This window comes from Phaethon aethereus (genome assembly GCF_964289735.1).
Source record: "Phaethon aethereus genome assembly, chromosome: 1".
Lineage (NCBI taxonomy): Eukaryota > Metazoa > Chordata > Aves > Phaethontiformes > Phaethontidae > Phaethon > Phaethon aethereus.
In genome coordinates, this window is record NC_138575.1 from 202326890 (window position 1) to 202345627 (window position 18738).

General features: G+C 44.5%; 1 protein-coding gene across 2 annotated transcripts in view; it reads left to right on the forward strand.

The window, feature by feature from the left end:
• Positions 1-8934: 8934 nt before the first annotated feature.
• Positions 8935-18738, forward strand: part of ZDHHC20 (zDHHC palmitoyltransferase 20) — a gene marked incomplete at its 3' end in the record, with an annotated part of 45754 nt that continues 35950 nt past the window's right edge. For both annotated transcript variants that reach the window (XM_082004886.1, XM_082004885.1), the window contains exon 1: positions 8935-9179. In XM_082004886.1, coding sequence (XP_081861012.1) covers positions 9062-9179 — 118 coding nt within the window. In that variant the 5' untranslated portion in view covers positions 8935-9061. The remainder of the gene's footprint in view (positions 9180-18738) is intronic.

Sequence of the window (18738 nt, forward strand, 5' to 3'; positions counted from 1 at the left end):
AATTATTGATTAGGAGTTAAAATACAGTTATGAAACATTTTCAGATGTTATCCTTAAAGTACAGCTGGGAAGGAACTCCTTTGAAGGCCAGGGAAGACTTGTCCATCAGGCTTGAAGAATCAGACTCTGTTTAATTTTATAGTCTATTTTTGTTTGTCTTAACTAAAAGGCTTTACAAAACCATCTTAAAATAATTTCTCATATTCTCTTCTCACATTCTCATTTCTCATAATCTTGGGTTGAAAGAGCTGTTTACGTAAGCGTTTAGATTGACCCTGTCTTTTAAGGAATCCAATGTAGTTTTGGCTTTAGATGTTTTAGTTCCTTTTAGTAGCTGTATGGTATTTGCAAGCTGTCTGTTAGCATTACTCAACACAAGTTAGTTAAAAGTTTATGCCAGATGCCAATCTATCAGTTAAACGTAGCAATTATGACTTATTTAATGTTAGGAACTCTTCCTCTGAAAAGAAATATCTAGAAAAAATAAAATTAATTTTTTTTTAAATCTCCAACATTGCATCTGAATGTTATGTGGAATAAAGATGAATACATTGCACTTGCAGAAGTCTCAAAAATTGATTTAACATATTTCAAAAGGATACACAAGGGTGAGTACAAGTCATTTACAGCATAGAACTCATTTACAGAATTTCAGTTGTGTCCTCAGAACACCGCTTTTTACATTTCTTTCAGTTTGTTTTGTTTAAGATAATTCTTTAAGAACATTTATTGTTCATTTCTAAGAGAAGCAAAGGCAAAAATGCAGTGTGATGTACTAGAACTAAGAGAAACTCATTGCTTGTTTCTAGAAATTAATTTTGGTGTCTCAATTTATGCAAGCCTCTTCCTAAAAGCAAAACTCCCTCTGGAGTCAAACCAAGTTGTTGGGTTTTAACAAAATATGCAACAATGAGGAGTATATATTCTGCAGATAAGAATTGAAAAAGAAAAGTTTTATCATGACGTTACATGGCTGCATCAAAAGCAAATATCTGATTTACTCATATTGTCTCCTTTCGGGGTTCACACAGATTGCCACTGATCGTGCCTGGAAACAGGCCAGCACCTGATCTGAACTAGGGTATCATCAGGATGTGTTGGCTTCTCTGTTGAACCAGGTATTATTAAAAGGGTGAACAATATGTTCATTGCCAATTTCAAGCTTTCAGTGGAGAATACATAAGGTTTTTATAATTTTAGGAATTATAAATCTTTTGTCTCTGGACTCCAAGGCATCTCGGAGCTCATGGAATTTTGGGTTGTAGGTATCAGACGATGTCTTGGCTCTGAAGAGTTTACAGATTACACTTGAGTTATCTAGGAAGCAGAGGTGGGACACTAAGAGAAACAAGCCAGGCCATGGATTGCAGTTTCATGGCACTTTGCATGTCCAGTGCATAGAACAAAAAAGGATCACTGCCCAATAAAGGGCTAGAATGGGAACCAACCCAAGTATTTAGAGGAAGTATTTTAAAATTCAGCCATATTGACCATACTTTGACTTGAGCATAAAAATGGATCAATAAATATACATTGGAATTTAAAAATACAGTTTTCTTCTCACGCAAGAGTTCTTATGGGAGAGGGCAAGCATGCCTCATGCCTTCAGGATTAATCTTCCTGTAAAACAGTAAGAGCTGGGTCAGGAGACTACTCCAATGCAGAAAAAATCTTCAGTCCTGAACAGAAAATATATCTCCAAATGATGTTGTGGTCATTATTGGTGAGATCCAAGTTGACCGAGCAACAGGTCCTGTAACGCAGCGGGTCACAAAGGAAGCACGAAGATGAAAGTGGTGGGTGTAGACACGCACTGTCAGCCTCTGGCTGACCACAGAAACTCCTCCTTGAGAAACTGAAGATGTCGCCCGACAAGACAGGGAAAGCCCTGTTGAGGACAGGAAACCTGAGAGGCTTGAGCATACACAAAATTAATCGGCAAAGAAGTGCGTGTCTCTTAACTCTCCTGGTATTTGAAGGTTTCCTGCTGGCTTTGTGATTGAACAGTGCCTGGTTGGCTCAGTAATATAACAATTATGCAACATATGCGGAGCCAGATTTCCCGTTAGGCTGGTATTGGCTTAATTAATATTTTCAGTTCATTAACCGACGTGCCCTAGCACAGAGCTCCGCTCGCCGTCCACAGGGCGCGCAGAAGACGAGCTTCCCTGGACTAAACTTGTACTTTGTGAACACGGCCTTTCTTCATCATCTTTAGTGGCCCCTGGTGCCAGTACTTGCATTTGGACATTTTTTGTTAAAATGATGCGATATTTTATGTGAAGGGTGAAAACTCTTAGAGAGGAGCTGTTTTAAAACGTTTATGAAGTTGGACCTAAAGGAAGTGGATTCTGAAATCAGGACCGTGCAACAAGCGATTTCCTGGAGAAAGGAAGTACTCCAAGGGTGTTGCACGGTAACCCTGTATGCCTCCGGTCCACTGCTTTAGGGGAAATTTGTCAGTTTTAATATTACCTCATGGAGCAACTAGTAGCTCTAGATCGCCCCCAGGAAAACCAATTGTTTTTAAGACTTGACAATAAAGTGTTTTAAAATTATCTTCTTTTTTTTTCAGGTTCAAGATTTTTTTTTTAAATTATGTGGGATCCTACTGTGTTTTACTACAATTTGAAATTGATAGTATTAGAATGAGTGAATATTACTAAAAACATTGTGTGCCTCTCTTAAATAAAAGGAGATTAGTTAAATGATAGGTCCTGAAGTTAAAAGAAACAAAAGCTCTTTTAAATGCTATTAGAAGAAGTTATAATTTAGGAGACATGAATATCACTGGACAGAAGGACAGTCGGAAAGCAAGGGAGTGCTTGCGGTACAGCTGCAATTAAATTTTTCAAGATGCTGTTTAGGCAAAAGCATGTCTTCACAATTTAGAAATTTGACATAACACAAACAAGGGGAACTAATCACTCACAGTTGGTGTGTACAAGATTACATGAGCCTTACTGTAATGCAAAGAGCAAATACTTAACACAATCTCAATTGGTTTTATGTGTGTATCAGAAACATGAAGCCTCCAAAAAGTTGCGTTGTCTGATACTACCAGGAGCAAATAATAAGATTCTTAATGAGATAAACTATCATTTTTCATCAGTCTCCATCTAAGAGGCTGTTGGGATTGCTTCTGTCTGAGGATTGCATGTTCCTGGAATTTAAGATGAGCTACTCTGAGGGGAAAAAAATACAGAAGCAAAATGAAGATGAAATTGTTGTAGATTATGAGATCTAACTTATACAGAGAGAAATTCTGAAAAAATTGAGTGTTTGCAGTGTCTTGCTCTAAGACACCTCTCCACAAGCATAGCAAATGTTGGTAGCTGTATTTTTAATTTTAAAAAAAATTTGAAAGGGATGATACGGTAATTTACAGTGCAGTAAATTTTGCCACATGTGCCTGCCAACCTGCATGAACTATTTATTGCAAATAAACCAGCAAACATCTGGAAGACTCTGCAATAGACCCTAACCGGTGCTGAGGCTGCAAGGGGAAATGTTTCACTTCTCTCCTAGAGTTCTTTCTGTGGATGAAGCAGGTGGGCAGCCAGAAGTGGAGATGTGAAATGGACTGGGGACACCTTTTTTTTAGCTATTTGACAAATACGGGATCCGCTGCAAGTGAGGCGAGCAGCCATTCCTACAACATGGCATTCTCCGTTGCTGTTCGGCTTCCCAGAGACTGCTCCCAAGTGTCATCACTTGTCCCTCCCCACATCTGAGGCAGCGGAGCTTGCACGAGCTGCAGTACGGCTGTTGGAAGCCAAACAGGCGCTCGGTGATTTCTGGCAGAGCTTCCTTCCCTCCTGCTTGGCTTCTGTTCAAGGAGCTGGTTTCTGCTCAAGAGGTCCTTGTGGAGACATCCCAGATGGCTTTGAGAAGTGGAAGATGTTAGTTCCTGCCAGCTGTGCCAAGGGTCTCCTTGTGCAGCATAACTCCTCAGCTGGGGGGACTATCTGGAACCAGTAGTCCCTCTTTGCCACCTCACAACCTTGATGTTGTCCTTGATTAATTCAGTTTCACTTCAGTTCCTGTCAGGATGGGAACACAACACAGAAATGTTACTGGACAATAGCTGGTCCTAGATTTGCGCAGTTGTCACTGGGTTTCTATCCCACCCAAGGCATCTGTCTGACCCAGAGCAGAAATACTGGCCATGTCACAGCTTCCAACTTTGCCGGTGCCCAGACTCCTTCCAAACCATGCTCAGTGGCTGTTCCTGCAGCTCAGTACTGACGTGCTAAAAGGGGGTCTTGTCAACACGCACATGGCCCTGCCAATACCCCTGCGGGTGAAGCTGGAGTCAGCATCAGCAAGGAAGACTGGGGTAGGGAGGGTCATGTTGGATCACCTCACATCTTCCCTAGCGGGGTGCATCGTTTGCTAGTTAAGCCTAATTATTCACAGCTGTGCTGCTTAGTGTTCATGCTGGGAATTGTGCTTGTTGTGAAGGGTTGTGGGATTTTGTTAGGAAGGGTGGTGGAAGCAGAGATGAGAGGAGTGTCAAGTGCACAGTTGTTGGGATCACTCTGCATGGCTCAACCTTAAGGAGAAGGAGCTGTGGCATTGAGAAGATGGTAAACAGCTGGATATCTGCACGGCTCGGCCTTGAGGAGAAGGAGCTGTGGTAAACAACTAAGAGGAAGCAAAGGAGTACAGGAACACCTGCAGGCAGTGAATCCTGACTGTGTGAGAGGAGCGTGGACAGCACGTGATATTTTATATATAGCCAATTGCAATAATGTGTGTACAAGCTGTAACCAATCATGAGTGTGTGCGCAGTGACTAAACAAAAATTATGATATATATTGGAGTCAGACAAGACAATAAACGGCTTCGGAATATAACTCATAGAGTTGTGAAGTCCATCCTTCTCCCGCACACAGTAACAGCCAGACAAACAAACAGCTTGGTAAAAGCTGTAGCTTTACTTCCCAGGTCCAGCTCCTTTCCCTTTAGATTGCAGGCTTGAGAGTACCATGTTTATTCACTGAATACACTACTAAGAAAGTAGCACAGCAATTAAATGATTAAAAGCACACACAGCTGTAAAACTAATTATCATTCTTAAAACTTGCAGATTACACCCAATAACATTGCATTACAATTCTATCCCCCCTTGCCTCCCCACTGCTGCGTACCAGGGTGCAAGCCTACCCCTACTCACTCCACCCTCCCACACCACGTCTTTTGGGCAGAGAGACGATGGGGAGTCCAGCAGGGCTGTCCAGGGGGGTTCCCCCCACTGTGCTGGTGGGTTTGGGTCTGCAGGTCAGCATCCTTACAGCGTGGAAGCATCCACGCTCCCACCATCAGAAGATCCTCCTCTGTTATTCTTACCTTTCCCCATTTTTTCTGTTTCTGGGCCCACTTTTCACTGCCCTTGTACCGTCCTTTCTCCACCCAAACTCCTCCCGAATGGACACTCAGCTTATGTTATCCTCCCACACTACCACTAGCAGTGAGGCAACACGCCTACAACCCTTGCTGCTACCGAATACCACCAGAGTTCCCATTCTGCCACCTTCCCACCGATGTGTGGTGATGCCCATGGTGCTGCACAGGGTTCAGCAGGTGGTGCAGAACATACATGCTGTGAAGTTGTTCACCTCCAACAGCGGTTGGTTAGACTTGAGATCTTACTATATGCACACATTCTTCTTGTAAATCAGGTTCCCACAGCCCCATACCCAAGACTTTCAGTAGACTAATGTAAGTTTTCATCCCATATATTACAGGATTAATACCAGGCTTTGTTTGGATATGCTCAGTGTCCCAAACTAACCTGCAGCATATACAGGCTGATAATACTTCCAGTATTACTTCGGTTGCAAAGGTACCATGCAGACTCCATTCAACTTCTGCACCTGCCCCATATTGTGCTCCAATTCAAAAAACTAATTAATTGGTTCCATTTTGCTCATTCCACACCCCTTTAAAGCTAAAATCGGTGACTTTTTACAAGGACTATTAACAAATATTTATGACTTGGACACCAAGTTTTTAAATCTGTTCCCATTGTCTTGAGGCTAAATGTTGAAACTCCCTTGAGATCTTGAGGGAAAGCACATGCCAGCAGCTGCTGCATGTTTTTACATCTGTAGCAAACAGAATGAAGATCAGAGGAGCTGGAATACTTTAACAATATCCCTAGCACATCAGTCCAAGATTTTCCTAGTTCACATTAAATCCAAACTGCTCTGTCCTTGTTAATCCTTCTCTAGAGTGATTAGTCCCTATAACCAAGATGTCATCCATGTAACTGTAGACTGAATAAAACTATATGTTTGGGTTAATGCCTAGGTTATTGTGACACTTTAATTTAGGCCTGACTGCTTTGTATAAACTTGCATGCCTTACTAATCACCAACCTCCAAAGGAGGAACCGAAAAGAGGGACCTCAAGGACTGGTAAAGGAAAACATCTTGCTGCAAGAAAGATAACAAGGATAGAAGAATGTCACTGGTATGAAGTCAGCAAAATCCACAGTAACTGGGATGAAGGTAAAGGCGTCAGGGAGGTCGTGACCACCGACTCAGCTGAGGGACTATGCAAATTGCCCCGCACGCCTGCCAAGAGCATGCGTGCTGATTTACATGGCAAGCGGAACTAATGTAAATATAACTGACTAGTAGCAAGTGATACGGTAATCACTAACCAATGAATGTAAATTTGGTTTTCCACTATTTTTACTAAACATGTAACAAGACAAATACGCTGTAGTTCCTCTGTGTGGTGTGCTAGCTTTGTGGAATTACCACTTAGCACCCATCTTTGCACAAACATGAAATAAATAAATACCTTGGTTCTGTGTGTAAGATGGGCCTACGGCACACCAGGTACCGGACCGTGCTTATGAGACAACATAACCAGTCACTCCTCCATGCTTTCCAGCTCCATCCTCCCCTGGCCGCTCCCGTTAGGAATGTTCCTCCTGTAATCCCTTTCTTTTAACAGCCCTTGCATTACTATGTACAATTTTGTAACCCCCTTTCTTACCACCCTGACCCTGCAAGTGCTCCCGTGTTCTACCACGCCCGTAACACTTAGAGTTGACCTCAAAATGATCAAGAGCAAATGGATTCTGCACCTGGGACAGAGTAACACTGGGCACAGATATAAACCGGGAGAGGAGCGGCTGGAGAGCAGCCCTGCAGAAAGGGGTCTGGGGGTGCTGGTCGACAGCAGGCTCAACAGGAGCCGTCAGCAGCGTGCCCTGGCAGCCACGAGGGCAAACCGCATCCTGGGGTGCACAGCATAACCAGCCGGTCAAAAGAGGGGATTATCCCGCTGTATCCAGCACTGGTGCGGCCTCACCTTGAGCACTGTGTGCGGTTCTGGGCCCCACAATTTAAGAAGGATGTGAAGGTGCTAGTGAAAGGGCTGGGAGGAAAGTCCAATGAGGAGTGGCTAAGGACTTTGGGCTTGTCTGGTTTGGAGAAAAGGAGGCTGAGGGATGACCTTATTGCTCTCTACAGCTTCCTGAGGAGGGGAAGTGGAGCGGCAGGTGCTGAGCTCATTTCCCTGGGATTCAGTGATAGGATGCATGGAAATGGTTCAAAGCTGTGCCTGGGGACGTTTAGACTGGACATTAGGAAGCATTTTTTTACCGAGAGGGTGGCCAAACACTGGAACAGGCTTCCTAGAGAGGTGGTCGATGCCCCAACCATGTCAGTGTTTGAGGCATTTGGATAATGCCCTTAACAACATGCTTTAACTTTTGGTCAGCCCTGAGCTGGTCAGGCTCACCAGATGATCATTGTAGGTCCTTTCCAACTGAAATATCCTATCCTATCCTATCCTATCCTATCCTATCCTATTTTCCTGTGGCCCCCGGACACACACGCAGGCTGCTGCTGCTTGGGCTCTCGTCCGGGGCGTCCCCTCCATTAGTGGTTAGAGGCTCACGGCCTTCTGAATTCCTGACCACCCACCTCAGTGTTTTTTCCATCATCTCATCAGCAGGCAAGGCCATATGAATTGCTCGTGCCCCTGCCAAAGCAATCCGATCGCCGTTACCACCCGCCTAGCCACGCTCACAGCGACTGCCGTGGTCCCACGCTCCCCGTTCCGCCCACCCACAGCCGCCCCTCTCCCCGTGCCGCATTTTCGGGCTGTTAAAGCCTTACCCCTCGCCCTGCGGGTTTTACCTTTCCGGCTGCCCCCGGGGCCGCAGCGATCCCCCGCCGCCGGCCCTCCCCGGCGCCTCAGACTCGGGCCCCGCTGCCGCCTTCCGCCGCCGCCAGGTGGCGCCGCAGCCCCGCGGGAGCCGCCGCCGGGGCCGCCTCGCGCCGCCCGGGAGCAGGGGAAGCGCAGGCGGGGCCCGCGCCCTCCGGTTTTGGAGGAAAATGGGGATCTTGGCATGCCACGGGCCCTTCCATCCCCAGGATGCCGGGCTCCGGTAAAGCGAAAAGTTTCAAGCATTAAAAACGTGAAGAGGCTTAGCCCCGCAAAGCAGCGCCTGTGGCGATGCCTTTCGGGAAGGTCGTGGTGCTGCCCGCAGTTGTCAGGCATTAACTGAATTTCAAAATAAAGCACAGTAAGTTATTTATAAATAAATATTCTCTGCAGCGTCCAACATGTTGTTTGAGCCTGGTAATTGCATGGACTTGGTGAGCAGAAGGAGGTAACAGCCCGGCAGGGACCCAGGTATGGCAGCCCGGCCCCGTCCCGGCGCCTTTGTGCCCGACATCGACCCGCCCGCCCAGTCAGGACCGCAAAAGAGCAGCGCTGAGGTTTAAGACCAGTTCTGATGGCCAGAGGAGGATCCCGCCCAGAAACGGCCCCGCCGGTACAGAGTGAAACCCCCACGACCCGCTCGCCTCCCTCCCAGCGCAGGGCGAGGAGCGGCGGGACGCTGAGGTGCTGAGGCGCCCGCGGGAAGGAGGCGGTGGCGGACGCCGGGGCCGCCCCTCTCCCGCCCACTGCGGCCCGCCCAGGGCCTGCCCGCCCGCCCGGGACCGGCTCCGCAGCGGCGGCCGTAGCTGCAGCCGCCGTCGCCCGTCGCAGCGCCGGCGCCGATGCCTCCTGCGGCGGCCCGGTAGGGAAGATGGCGCCGTCCCACGTCCTCAAGTGTTGCCAGAAGGTGCTGGCCTGGGTGCCCGTGGCCTTCATCGCCCTGGTCGTGGCCTGGTCGTACTACGCCTACGTGGTGGAGCTGTGTATGTGTGAGTGGACGGGGAGGGTCGCGGGCGCCGGGAGCTGCCAGCCGGGCGGGGTGGACCCCTCACCACCCGCCTTCTCCGGAGCCCTCTTCTCCCCCGCACCCTGGAGGGGTTTCTTTTCCCTTCGCCCGCCTCAGGCTTGCTTTCAGGCGGGCGAGAGGAAGGCACCCCCAGCCCCCACCAGCCGATCCCACCGGGGCTGGGTTTACCTGGTGTCCCCCCGCCCCAGGAGCCCTCCTGGAGCCGCGGGCGAGGACGACGGGAGCCCGCCCGCAGGCGCCTCATGGCGGGGGCGTCCCGGCCCGGGGTTGCCTGTGGAGAAGCGGGGGACGGGGACGGGGGAGAGGAGGCCCAGCCGGGGTGTCCGGTGTGCCTCGTTTGGGGCCAGGCCCCTGAGGGAAGCGGTGAGGGGCAGGGATCCCACGAGAGACCCCGCGGTGGCTGCCGGAGATCTCGTGGGGTCCCTGTACCTCACGTCTCCCCGGGAGAAGTTTCCCCTGTGTATTTTTCTGTTATTAATCCGCATTCCCCATGTATCAAATAACTCCTGACCACCTTATAGGTGGATTTATTGTCGTCCCCCCCCGAAGAAGCCCAGTGTCATTGAGGCGTAATGAGGTTGAAAACATCCCACTTAGGCGAGCAGGGGAAAGGATTTAGGGCTTAGGGGGTTTTGTGAAGCCGTCAAGGCTTTCTGGGCGAGGGTTCAGCATTACGTAAATCTGACTTGCAGACGGTCTTGGTCAGGATATTTACCCTTTTCTGTCTTCAGGAAGAAACTTCAGATAGGAGAATGTTGGCTTTCTCCAGGCAGGGTAAATGGAGCGGCACAGTGATGCACAGTATTTGGCAGACTTGGTAAAACTTGGAAGCAGCGTAAGAAAACGAAGGAACATGTTACTGAGCATTTGGCATGTTTAAGGAAGCTGAAATGAAAAGAAAAAAAAACCCCAAAAGTACAGAAGAACTATTTTGAGCTATATGTAGGTCTACTAGTGTGTGTAGGTCCTTGTACTTCCTGCTATTTGTGTAAAATATGTGCTGTGAAAGAAATAAAAGGCTTGCATATGCTTTATATCTGGGCAAACTTGTGAAGACGTCCTGCCATTAGAAATAACTGGTTACTTTTTTTTTTTGCAGGACTTCGGTTTTGTATAGCTTTTCTGAATGCCTGTGGTATTTCACAGACTTTTGTATTAGCTTTACGTATGTGCACTGGAACTTAACGACAGGCAAAAAGTTATTTGGACTTAGAATTTGTTGAGATATTACATGAAATGTTGACGTAAGACAGTTGCAAATATGTCAGTGTATGCAAACTTGCCAGTTTGCTGTCGTTTAGTAGTTTGTTTGTGGAAGTAAATAGTACTGGTTTTCTGGGAAAATTGTGCTTAAAATGCTTGGAACCAAATTTTAGACAATCTCTAATACTGGAAGTCTGGGGCATGGGAGGCTGTTACAGTGGTCCTGTGAGGGGCTGCGTGACGTTATAGGCTCACATTTTACAGGTGTGCTATGAAGGTTTCCTATAGTTATTACTGTCTGACCAGTATGACAAAAGGCAGATTAGGGCTATGTGTTTCTTCTCGTAAGCAAAGAACAAAACTCAGAGGTGAAGAGACTTGCCCAGGGTCACATCGGTGGTCTCTGGCTGAATTGGAAACAGAACCTCGACCTCCCAAGTCCCAGCTCTGTGTCTTGATCACAGAGTGGGTCAGGGCTGGGCACTGGTGAATAATTTCTCCTTTATGGGCATAGAGAAGCCCTTCCGAGTTCATTAGGGTTTCAGTTCTGTGAAAATTATTGGAAGGGTTGGTTCCTGTTTATGTGAGAATTTTCACATCTATAAACCTGTTTTCTAGATGTTTGGCACTTTTTGCTCACAAGTCAGCTTTATTCTTAATGTCTGCACATACAGACTATTAAGAAAAAGTGGTCTTTTAATAAGAAAAATACTTACTGGATTTTATTGCTGTCAATGAATTTTATAGTTATTACCTGTCTAAATCATACTCAGTTACCAAGGATTTTATTTTTCTGTGAGTTTTCTGTTGTGGGTTTTATTTTTAGTTTGTTTTTTTAAACCTGTTGAATTTTGTTTACACTCTTGATAAAAGGTCATCTCATCAAGGGAGAGGAAAAGGATTTTGTATTTGGGTTTTTTTGGCAGTGGTGGTTCCTCCCGCCACCCCCGCCTTGGTGTGGTTTTCTCTTACACTGCAGTTGACTTCAAACCGGTATAGAGAGGATTTATAGTGAGATACAGGATTTTCGGTTTCTCTTGGCAGGTATGTTTACTTTCTCCCAGTGCTCCTTATGTTTTATTTTGGTTTGAGAGCTACTGCACTGTGTAAAAGAAGAGCAAGGACGTGCCTTTAGCACACTGCTAATGAATGAGGTGACGCTGGTCTCTGCAGATGTGCAGAAGCAGGCTTTACGGCTTGTTGCACTTCTGTGGTTTTGGCAAAAGGCACAATATGCAGCTTATGTGTGCCAGGGTAAAGGAGAGACAGATGGAAGAAGAGAAACTTTAGAAAAGAGGAGACACAATAGAAAATCTCGAGTAAATACTGAGCATAAAAGAGAAATTGAAACCCCACAGACACCAGTGTTTCCTCAAAGGTTATTCTTAAAGATTAGATAACTGTTAAGGTGTGAAGCTAACAAGGAAACAGGAAGAAAGAAAACCATTCCCCCAACTATTTCTTCTTCCTGTGTTTTTTTTCTCCTCGTGGTCCCTGCTTGTGTATGAAAGGTTAAATATATGTATTCAGTTAGTAGATCAAGTGGGAAGCCAAGCTTAATGCAGTATCAGAAAATATTCCTAATAATGAAAGTAGAAGATGGTATAGTAAAGTTGGGGCTGCTTCTTTCATCCCATTACCCTTTTCCTTTGAGTTTTGCTTCTGTGTGCTGGTTGCCCCACCCTCCTTTGCTGGGGTGCTCATATGTTGCTCAATGTCTTGCTTTTGGTGCCTGATGGACTCAGTCTGACTCTGTAATTCGCTGCTAGTATGTATTTACTTGGTTATGACTCTTCTATAAGCCAAAATTATATTACTTTCATACTGTCTGTGAACACTGAGGAGGACTGGTGTGGATAAGATGAAAGGAGATTCATGAGCTAGTCTATTGTTCTCCTCCCATGGAAACTGCCAGCATCATTGTATCTCTCTGAAGCACTGATGTTGGGTGCTGGTGAACACTGTCTTATTTACACCACTATTGCTGTCTAGTTGTGATCTATCAGGTGAACTAGCTATTAAGCTAATTGGAGAGGTAAAAACAGCTGTTTTCTCACCAAATGCGTACAAGTTGAGGGAATGTCAGCAGAGTGGAAAAAATCTGAACGCATGTAACTGAAGGAACTGCAAAAGACTTGAGGCAACATCTCATTCTTTTTTTTTTCCTAATGTTTTGAAGTAGAAAAACATGAATGAACACTTTCCTACTAGATTATTTCTTCCTTTCACACATAACTTGCCAAGAGCTCTGTTTGCAAGAAAACACACCTAGAAATAGCTTTTCATTAGTTTAAAAACATTTCATGTGTTCTTTCTTGTTATCAAAACATGTTTTGCTTTTAACATTGCTTTTGTAAACAATGGCTGTATTATGCTGTTAGTGAATTGAACTGATTGTGTCTGCTTACCATATGCCTCAGAAGCTCAGAAAGAGTGGAGCTCTTCTCTTGTGGTTCGTTTTCCCTTGTGACCGACTCGTATCTTATTACCTATCCCAAACGTTTTTGTAGGTGCGGCTGTAATACAGACTGGCTAGAGGATGGTCAGAAGACAGTGTTTTGACACATGTAGTAGGAGTTGGTGGGTAAAGCCAGCCTGTTTCCTACAAGCAACCCTTTTGCTAAAACACTAGCGGAATTTGGTAGTGCAGTCTGCACTGAGAAGAGAAAGAAATTAACTTCGGCTGAGTTGTCTGCAGATCATAACTAAGGTGTATTGGCTGGTTTTATTATTTTTTAATTTTTTTAAATAAAAAAATATTGTTCAGGTTAGGGTTTTACTTCTACAGCAAGAACTGTATGTTCTGAAAAGTGATGTTCTGGCTCTTCTGGGCCCAGAGTTGTAAGGAGAATGCCTTGTTTTGTGGATTCTTGTAAATGTATGAGTGTTTTCATGCCTCAAACTCTGCAAAGTATGGAAAACTGTGGTTTTAAAAGCTATGGGAGTAACTAGTTGTGTGTTCTTTTCATAGCATCTACTTCATAGCAGAAAGGTTTGCTTTTTTTTAATACCGTGTAATGTCTAATGTGTCTAAAATCCTGTCAAACAAAACAGTTTGTAATTTAGAATACATAACTTCATGTTAATGGTACAAATAGAACTCCTAACTGTTCCAGGAGATTGCAATAGCTCTTGTCAGTAGGAAGATAGCTCAGATTTCCCCAAAGCACAGTCCACATGAGAAGCACATGGTGATCTGTTGTAACGTTCCCATTTCAAGAGTCTGTTGTATAAACAGAGAGAAGGTAATTCCATCTGCCTCCTCCAGAAGAAATCTCTTCTGAAATTCTCCAGAAAATTGTAATGCAGTAGCTGTCAAGCAATGGCAAGTTGATATTAACAACAGTCTGCCAGTAACTTGGGGTTTTCAAGTACAGAAACAGCTGAAGTATCAGCACTGAAGTATAACATTAGCATGTTAAGCATGCAAAAAGCATTCCCGTAGGAAAAGAAGGTTACCTTTCAAGAAAAGGAACAGCAAATTAAACAGATTAAATCATTAGTAGCAGTTGACTATGTTTATGGTGCCTCTCATGAATTTCGAGATGAAGAAGTTAAACCGCTTTGGATGCACTTAAGTTGTGTTGTAGTGTCTCTGCTCAAGCGTGCATATTATCATCTTAAATGAGAACCTTTTCTCTTATTATAAATAAGTAGAATTCCTGTTGAGGTGCTCAGACTGGGGTACAACTATGTTGGAAAAGTAGACGCTTAGGTTGAGTAGAAAAATTATCTACTTATATGGTGCTTTGCACTCTATTGGTCATATTAGTTTACAAGGACGAGTGGGCATGTGCCCTTTATATGGCATGAAATCTGTTCTCTTGGCAGTCCTCTAATGAAAAAATTGTTCCAAGAGCAACAGCACTTGGTGTGAAGTGCTCTCTCCTCTTCCTACTCTTCTGCCAGTGGAAAGACTCCATCCCTCTCCTCTCTCCCTTCTCCCAGCCCTCTGTCTGCCATGCCCACCCCAGCCCTCCATCATCAGTTTTCCCCTGTATCTGCTAAACAGTTCCTGACAGCTCTGCAGTAGTTGGCATCTTTCCTTGATCCCTAGTTACCATTTGGTCAAAAAGAAGTGTGGTGCAGATGGCCAGTTTGGTGTTGCTTAGCTTGCCTGGGGGCCAGGCAGAAAATGAGTGCCTGAGCTTAGAGCAGCTATTTGCTAACAGAGGGTGTGTACTTGCCTCTTCTACCCATGCCACAGCTTTGGTGAAACTTACTGGCATATACTTAGTGTGAGACCTTCACTGAGCTTCAAAACTTGGCTGAAACTGGTCCATGGGCAGGATGGCTATCATGGTTTAACCCCACCAGCAACTAAGCACCACACAGCCGCTTGCTCACTCCCCCACGGTGGGACTGGGGAGAGAATCATAAGAGTAAAAGTGAAGAAATTCATGGTTTGAGATAAAGACAGCTTAATAGGTAAAGCAAAAGCCATGCACACAAGCAAAGCAAAACAAGGAATTCATTTACTACTCCCTGTCGGCAGGCAGATGTTCAGCCATCTCCAGGGAAGCAAGGCTCCATCACACGTAATGTTTTCTTGGGAAGACAGATGCTATAACTCTGAAGGTCCCTCCAACCCCTTCCTTCTTCTTCATCCCAGATTTATATATGGAGCATGACATCATATGGTATGCAATATCCCTTTGGCCAGCCTGGGTCAGCTGTCCCAGCTGTGTCCCCTCCCAGCTCCCCCATGCACCCCCGGCCTTCTTGCTGGCAGGCCAGCACCAGAAGCTGAACTGTCCTTGACTACTTAGGAACAGCTCAAAACATCAGCATGTTATGGACATTTTCTCATCCCAAATCCAAAACACAGCCTCACACTAGCTTCTGTGAAGAAAATTAACTCTATCCTGGCTGAAACCAGGACAATGGCTTTGGAGTAGGGGAGGGAAGGGGCTTAGGGAAAGCAGGGAGCCAAGCACAAGTATCTGAGCCAGAGCAGGAATTCTGCTTGTGGTCTTAGTCTTTTGTTGTAGCTGTGATCACTCATTGCTGCAGCACTTCCTGATCTCGTTTTAGATGTGGACTGTAAAGCTTTTGTTCTTGGTTTGAAAGGGTTTAGATAGTATGAGTATTTAAGGTTATGAAAAACAACTTCTCTCAGATTTTTCTACTCCGAATTTTTTTCTCTAACAACAATAGGAGCTTTCTATATGCCTTTAGAGTTAGAACAGTGAACTAAAAAGTCACTTTCATTTTTAATCAGAGGTTTTATGTTACTTCATCGCTTACTAGTCTCCCAGTTTTCCTACAAGACACTATGGGTAAAAGGACCAGAATTTCAAGTGTATGTTTTCGGTAGACATTACTTTGAGGTCCTTGACCCCCTGCATACTGTGAACTTCAGGTTCTGCTGTCTATTGAAAATTAAATAATTAAAACTTGGTTCTCTATCAGCTCATATTTTTATGAGTTAATGCAGTTGTGCTTTCCAGAATAAAAGAATTTACTGTGTTACAACGATGGGTATCTGAGCTGAGTTCCTGCACACCTGCGGCAGGTGAAACACTTGGATGGCACTGTACCTGCTTTTACTTTTGGAACTTGAGACTTCCTGCCATGGAAAATGGGAGTAGAAGTCCTAGTTGTCTGTCTAAAATGGTGCCTGTAAATACTGAGGGTTCATGGGTTTCATTTTTCACCCATTCAATAAATCAGTGTTTATCCAACTCTTTTTGTTCAACAGGGCCCTACAACTGATAAGAGTTTATTCTGGTTTAACATGTACTTTCCTTGTAAGTGTTATGAACTATAGGTTTCCAGGTTTCCTGAAACAGCTTTTATGGAGTTTTCAACTCTAACTCCTCCCCACCCAGTGCATATTTTTCCTCTAACAGGACAAGAATATCTACTTTTCTTTCATTAGTATATATGAAATTTAATAGAAATGTTTGACCACAGGCCGATTTTGTGTGTGAGCTGAATCTCCACCAAGGTGAACCGGATATAACAGGGATAATAAGACCACAACAAATACGTTTGCTCTTTTAGCCACTTTCCCAATCTTGCCTCCTCCTGCTGTCACTAAATTGTTTCCTGTAGGATGTGCTTAACTCCTCCTGCCCTGGGTCAAGAAAAATAATCCCAGACTTTTCCCTGCCTTCTGCTCCTCCACCCCCCCATCCTCAGTGGAGTGCCTCCTACGTAACCTTTGACTGTCTTCTCTGTGCTAAAAATCAAGTTCCTCCTCTGCAGCATTTTGAAATGCCTCTGCTTTTCCTTTTTTTCAAAAGACCAAATGGCTCATCCATTCCTTATTCCTGTTCCGTTTTGATTATTAAAATTGTCTTGTGAGAGGAGAACTGGATCACAAGAACAGCATGCTTTGCCTCTGCAGTTTCTGCAGCACTCTCTCTGATGCTATATATGATGCAGCATTGTCTTAAATGTGAAACACGGAGCCATTTTAATCATATGATTTACAGAGAGATCGAGTGAGGGTTTTCTGGAGGGATTTTTTGTTTGTGGTGTTTCAGTTGTGCATCCTGGTGCGTGTTTGTCTCCAAAGCAGGGAATTCTTATGCATCTCGTGAAGCGTTAAGCAGGGAGATAGCTGGTGGTTTTTTCCTCTTTTTTTTTTTTTTTTTTTTTTTTTTGCCTGTAGGACAAAAAATTCTAGAGATGAAAGTAAGAATTCATCTGGAATTAGGCAAGATGCCACTGCAGAGCGAATGAACCAAAATTTAGATTAAATCTAAGTAACCTTGAGAGGAGCAGAGATGATTTGTTTGAAGCAACCTAAACAGTTATTTTGGAAGCTGCTTTGCAGTTGTCTCTGGTAGGCTTAAAACTTACATTAAGTGTCTCTGCTAAAGTGAGTGCAGAGAGCCTGTTATTGTACTGTTCTTCTTGACGAGTAGTCATTACTTTTAGGTTTGTTAAGTTTGCATTAAAAAAATGGAGGAGTGAAGTATATGTCCACAATGCTGGGATTAATAGTACCTGAAGGCTTTCACGTCTATGGGTTTGTGACATGCAGATTTACCCAAAGGATCCCAAAACAGAGCAAAATTTGGTTTCTGTTCTGTTTTAAAAAATCCTATGTAACTAACATGCAGGGCTGTCTTTATAGTATCTGGAAAAGGATGTGAGTTGTGCATAGGATTTTTGTGGGGATCTTTTGTGTGCATATATTTTTATCAGTTTAATCTACTGCCCATTAAGATTCACTTTTTTAATTATTACATATTAAACAGACCCTTAAGTTCAGCCTAGTAATTGCATACAGAGATATTACTTGCAGCGTTGCAGGGTAGATACCTGCTGAGATAAAGCTAAAGCAGCAACTAGTACAGAGGATAGGCTTGAACTTTTTTAATAGTTCATAATTTAGACAAATCATGAATTGAGACAGAGGGAAGCTTAAAGACCACTGAGCACTAGATTCAGTCGTTTTTCTGTGGCTTTTTTCTATTGACATTCTCAGACTTGTAAAGATCCTGTGTTTCTCCCTTCTTCCCACACTTGCAGAGGCACTTGGGGCACCCTATTGCCAAGGAGCTGTTAGAACTGGAAACAGGGCTCTGCAAGCAGAAACGAAGGTCTGGGAGAGCTGTTAGGCACATAGAGGGCATTGGGAGCTGTGCTGCCACGCCTCAGCTGTCTGGTTTTGTGATAGTTTCCTTTCCTACTGTGTGACAGCACTCGCCTCTTGCTGCATGGCTTCTCTGGAGTCTTGAGAAGTGGCTGCACCTCCTGATCCCATCCTGGTTTATGTTTCTGTGTGGCTTCTCAGGAGGCAGCAAGTTTAAGGGTCTGGGTCACCTCGCACTTGGTCGTAGGTGTTTAGAAGTAATCACTTCCCTGATCTAATTTTCTGTAACTCTGTGTGGTTGCTGACTTATTTGTTAAACCAGTGGCAATAATTTCTTGTTCTTCACAAACATTATTTCCCACCAGAGTACCATACTTCACCTGCAAATGTGGGTATTCTTGCAACTGTATTACGATATGTGATGTCCTAGGAAGATGACAGCAGGAGTTAATTCTCTTAGTAGGTGCCATGCCTACATCAAACTCTACTCATTTCTTCCTAGTTTGCCAGTCCTGCTGTGTTACATCCAGTGTTTTGCTATGGGAGCCCTAATGCATCTCTGAGGTGTAGTAGGCAGTACTGTTTCTTCCCTTGGTATTTCAGATGACGTTTTTACAGAATCCTGAGTTAATGCTTTCCAAGAATATGTGGTATTACCTGTCAGCAGGCAGGTAAGCTCTGAGGATTTTATTTATTTATTTACTGGAAGCAATATTTACTGAATGAGGGCTATATGGATGATAGGCTATGCTCTTCTGTATGCTCGCCT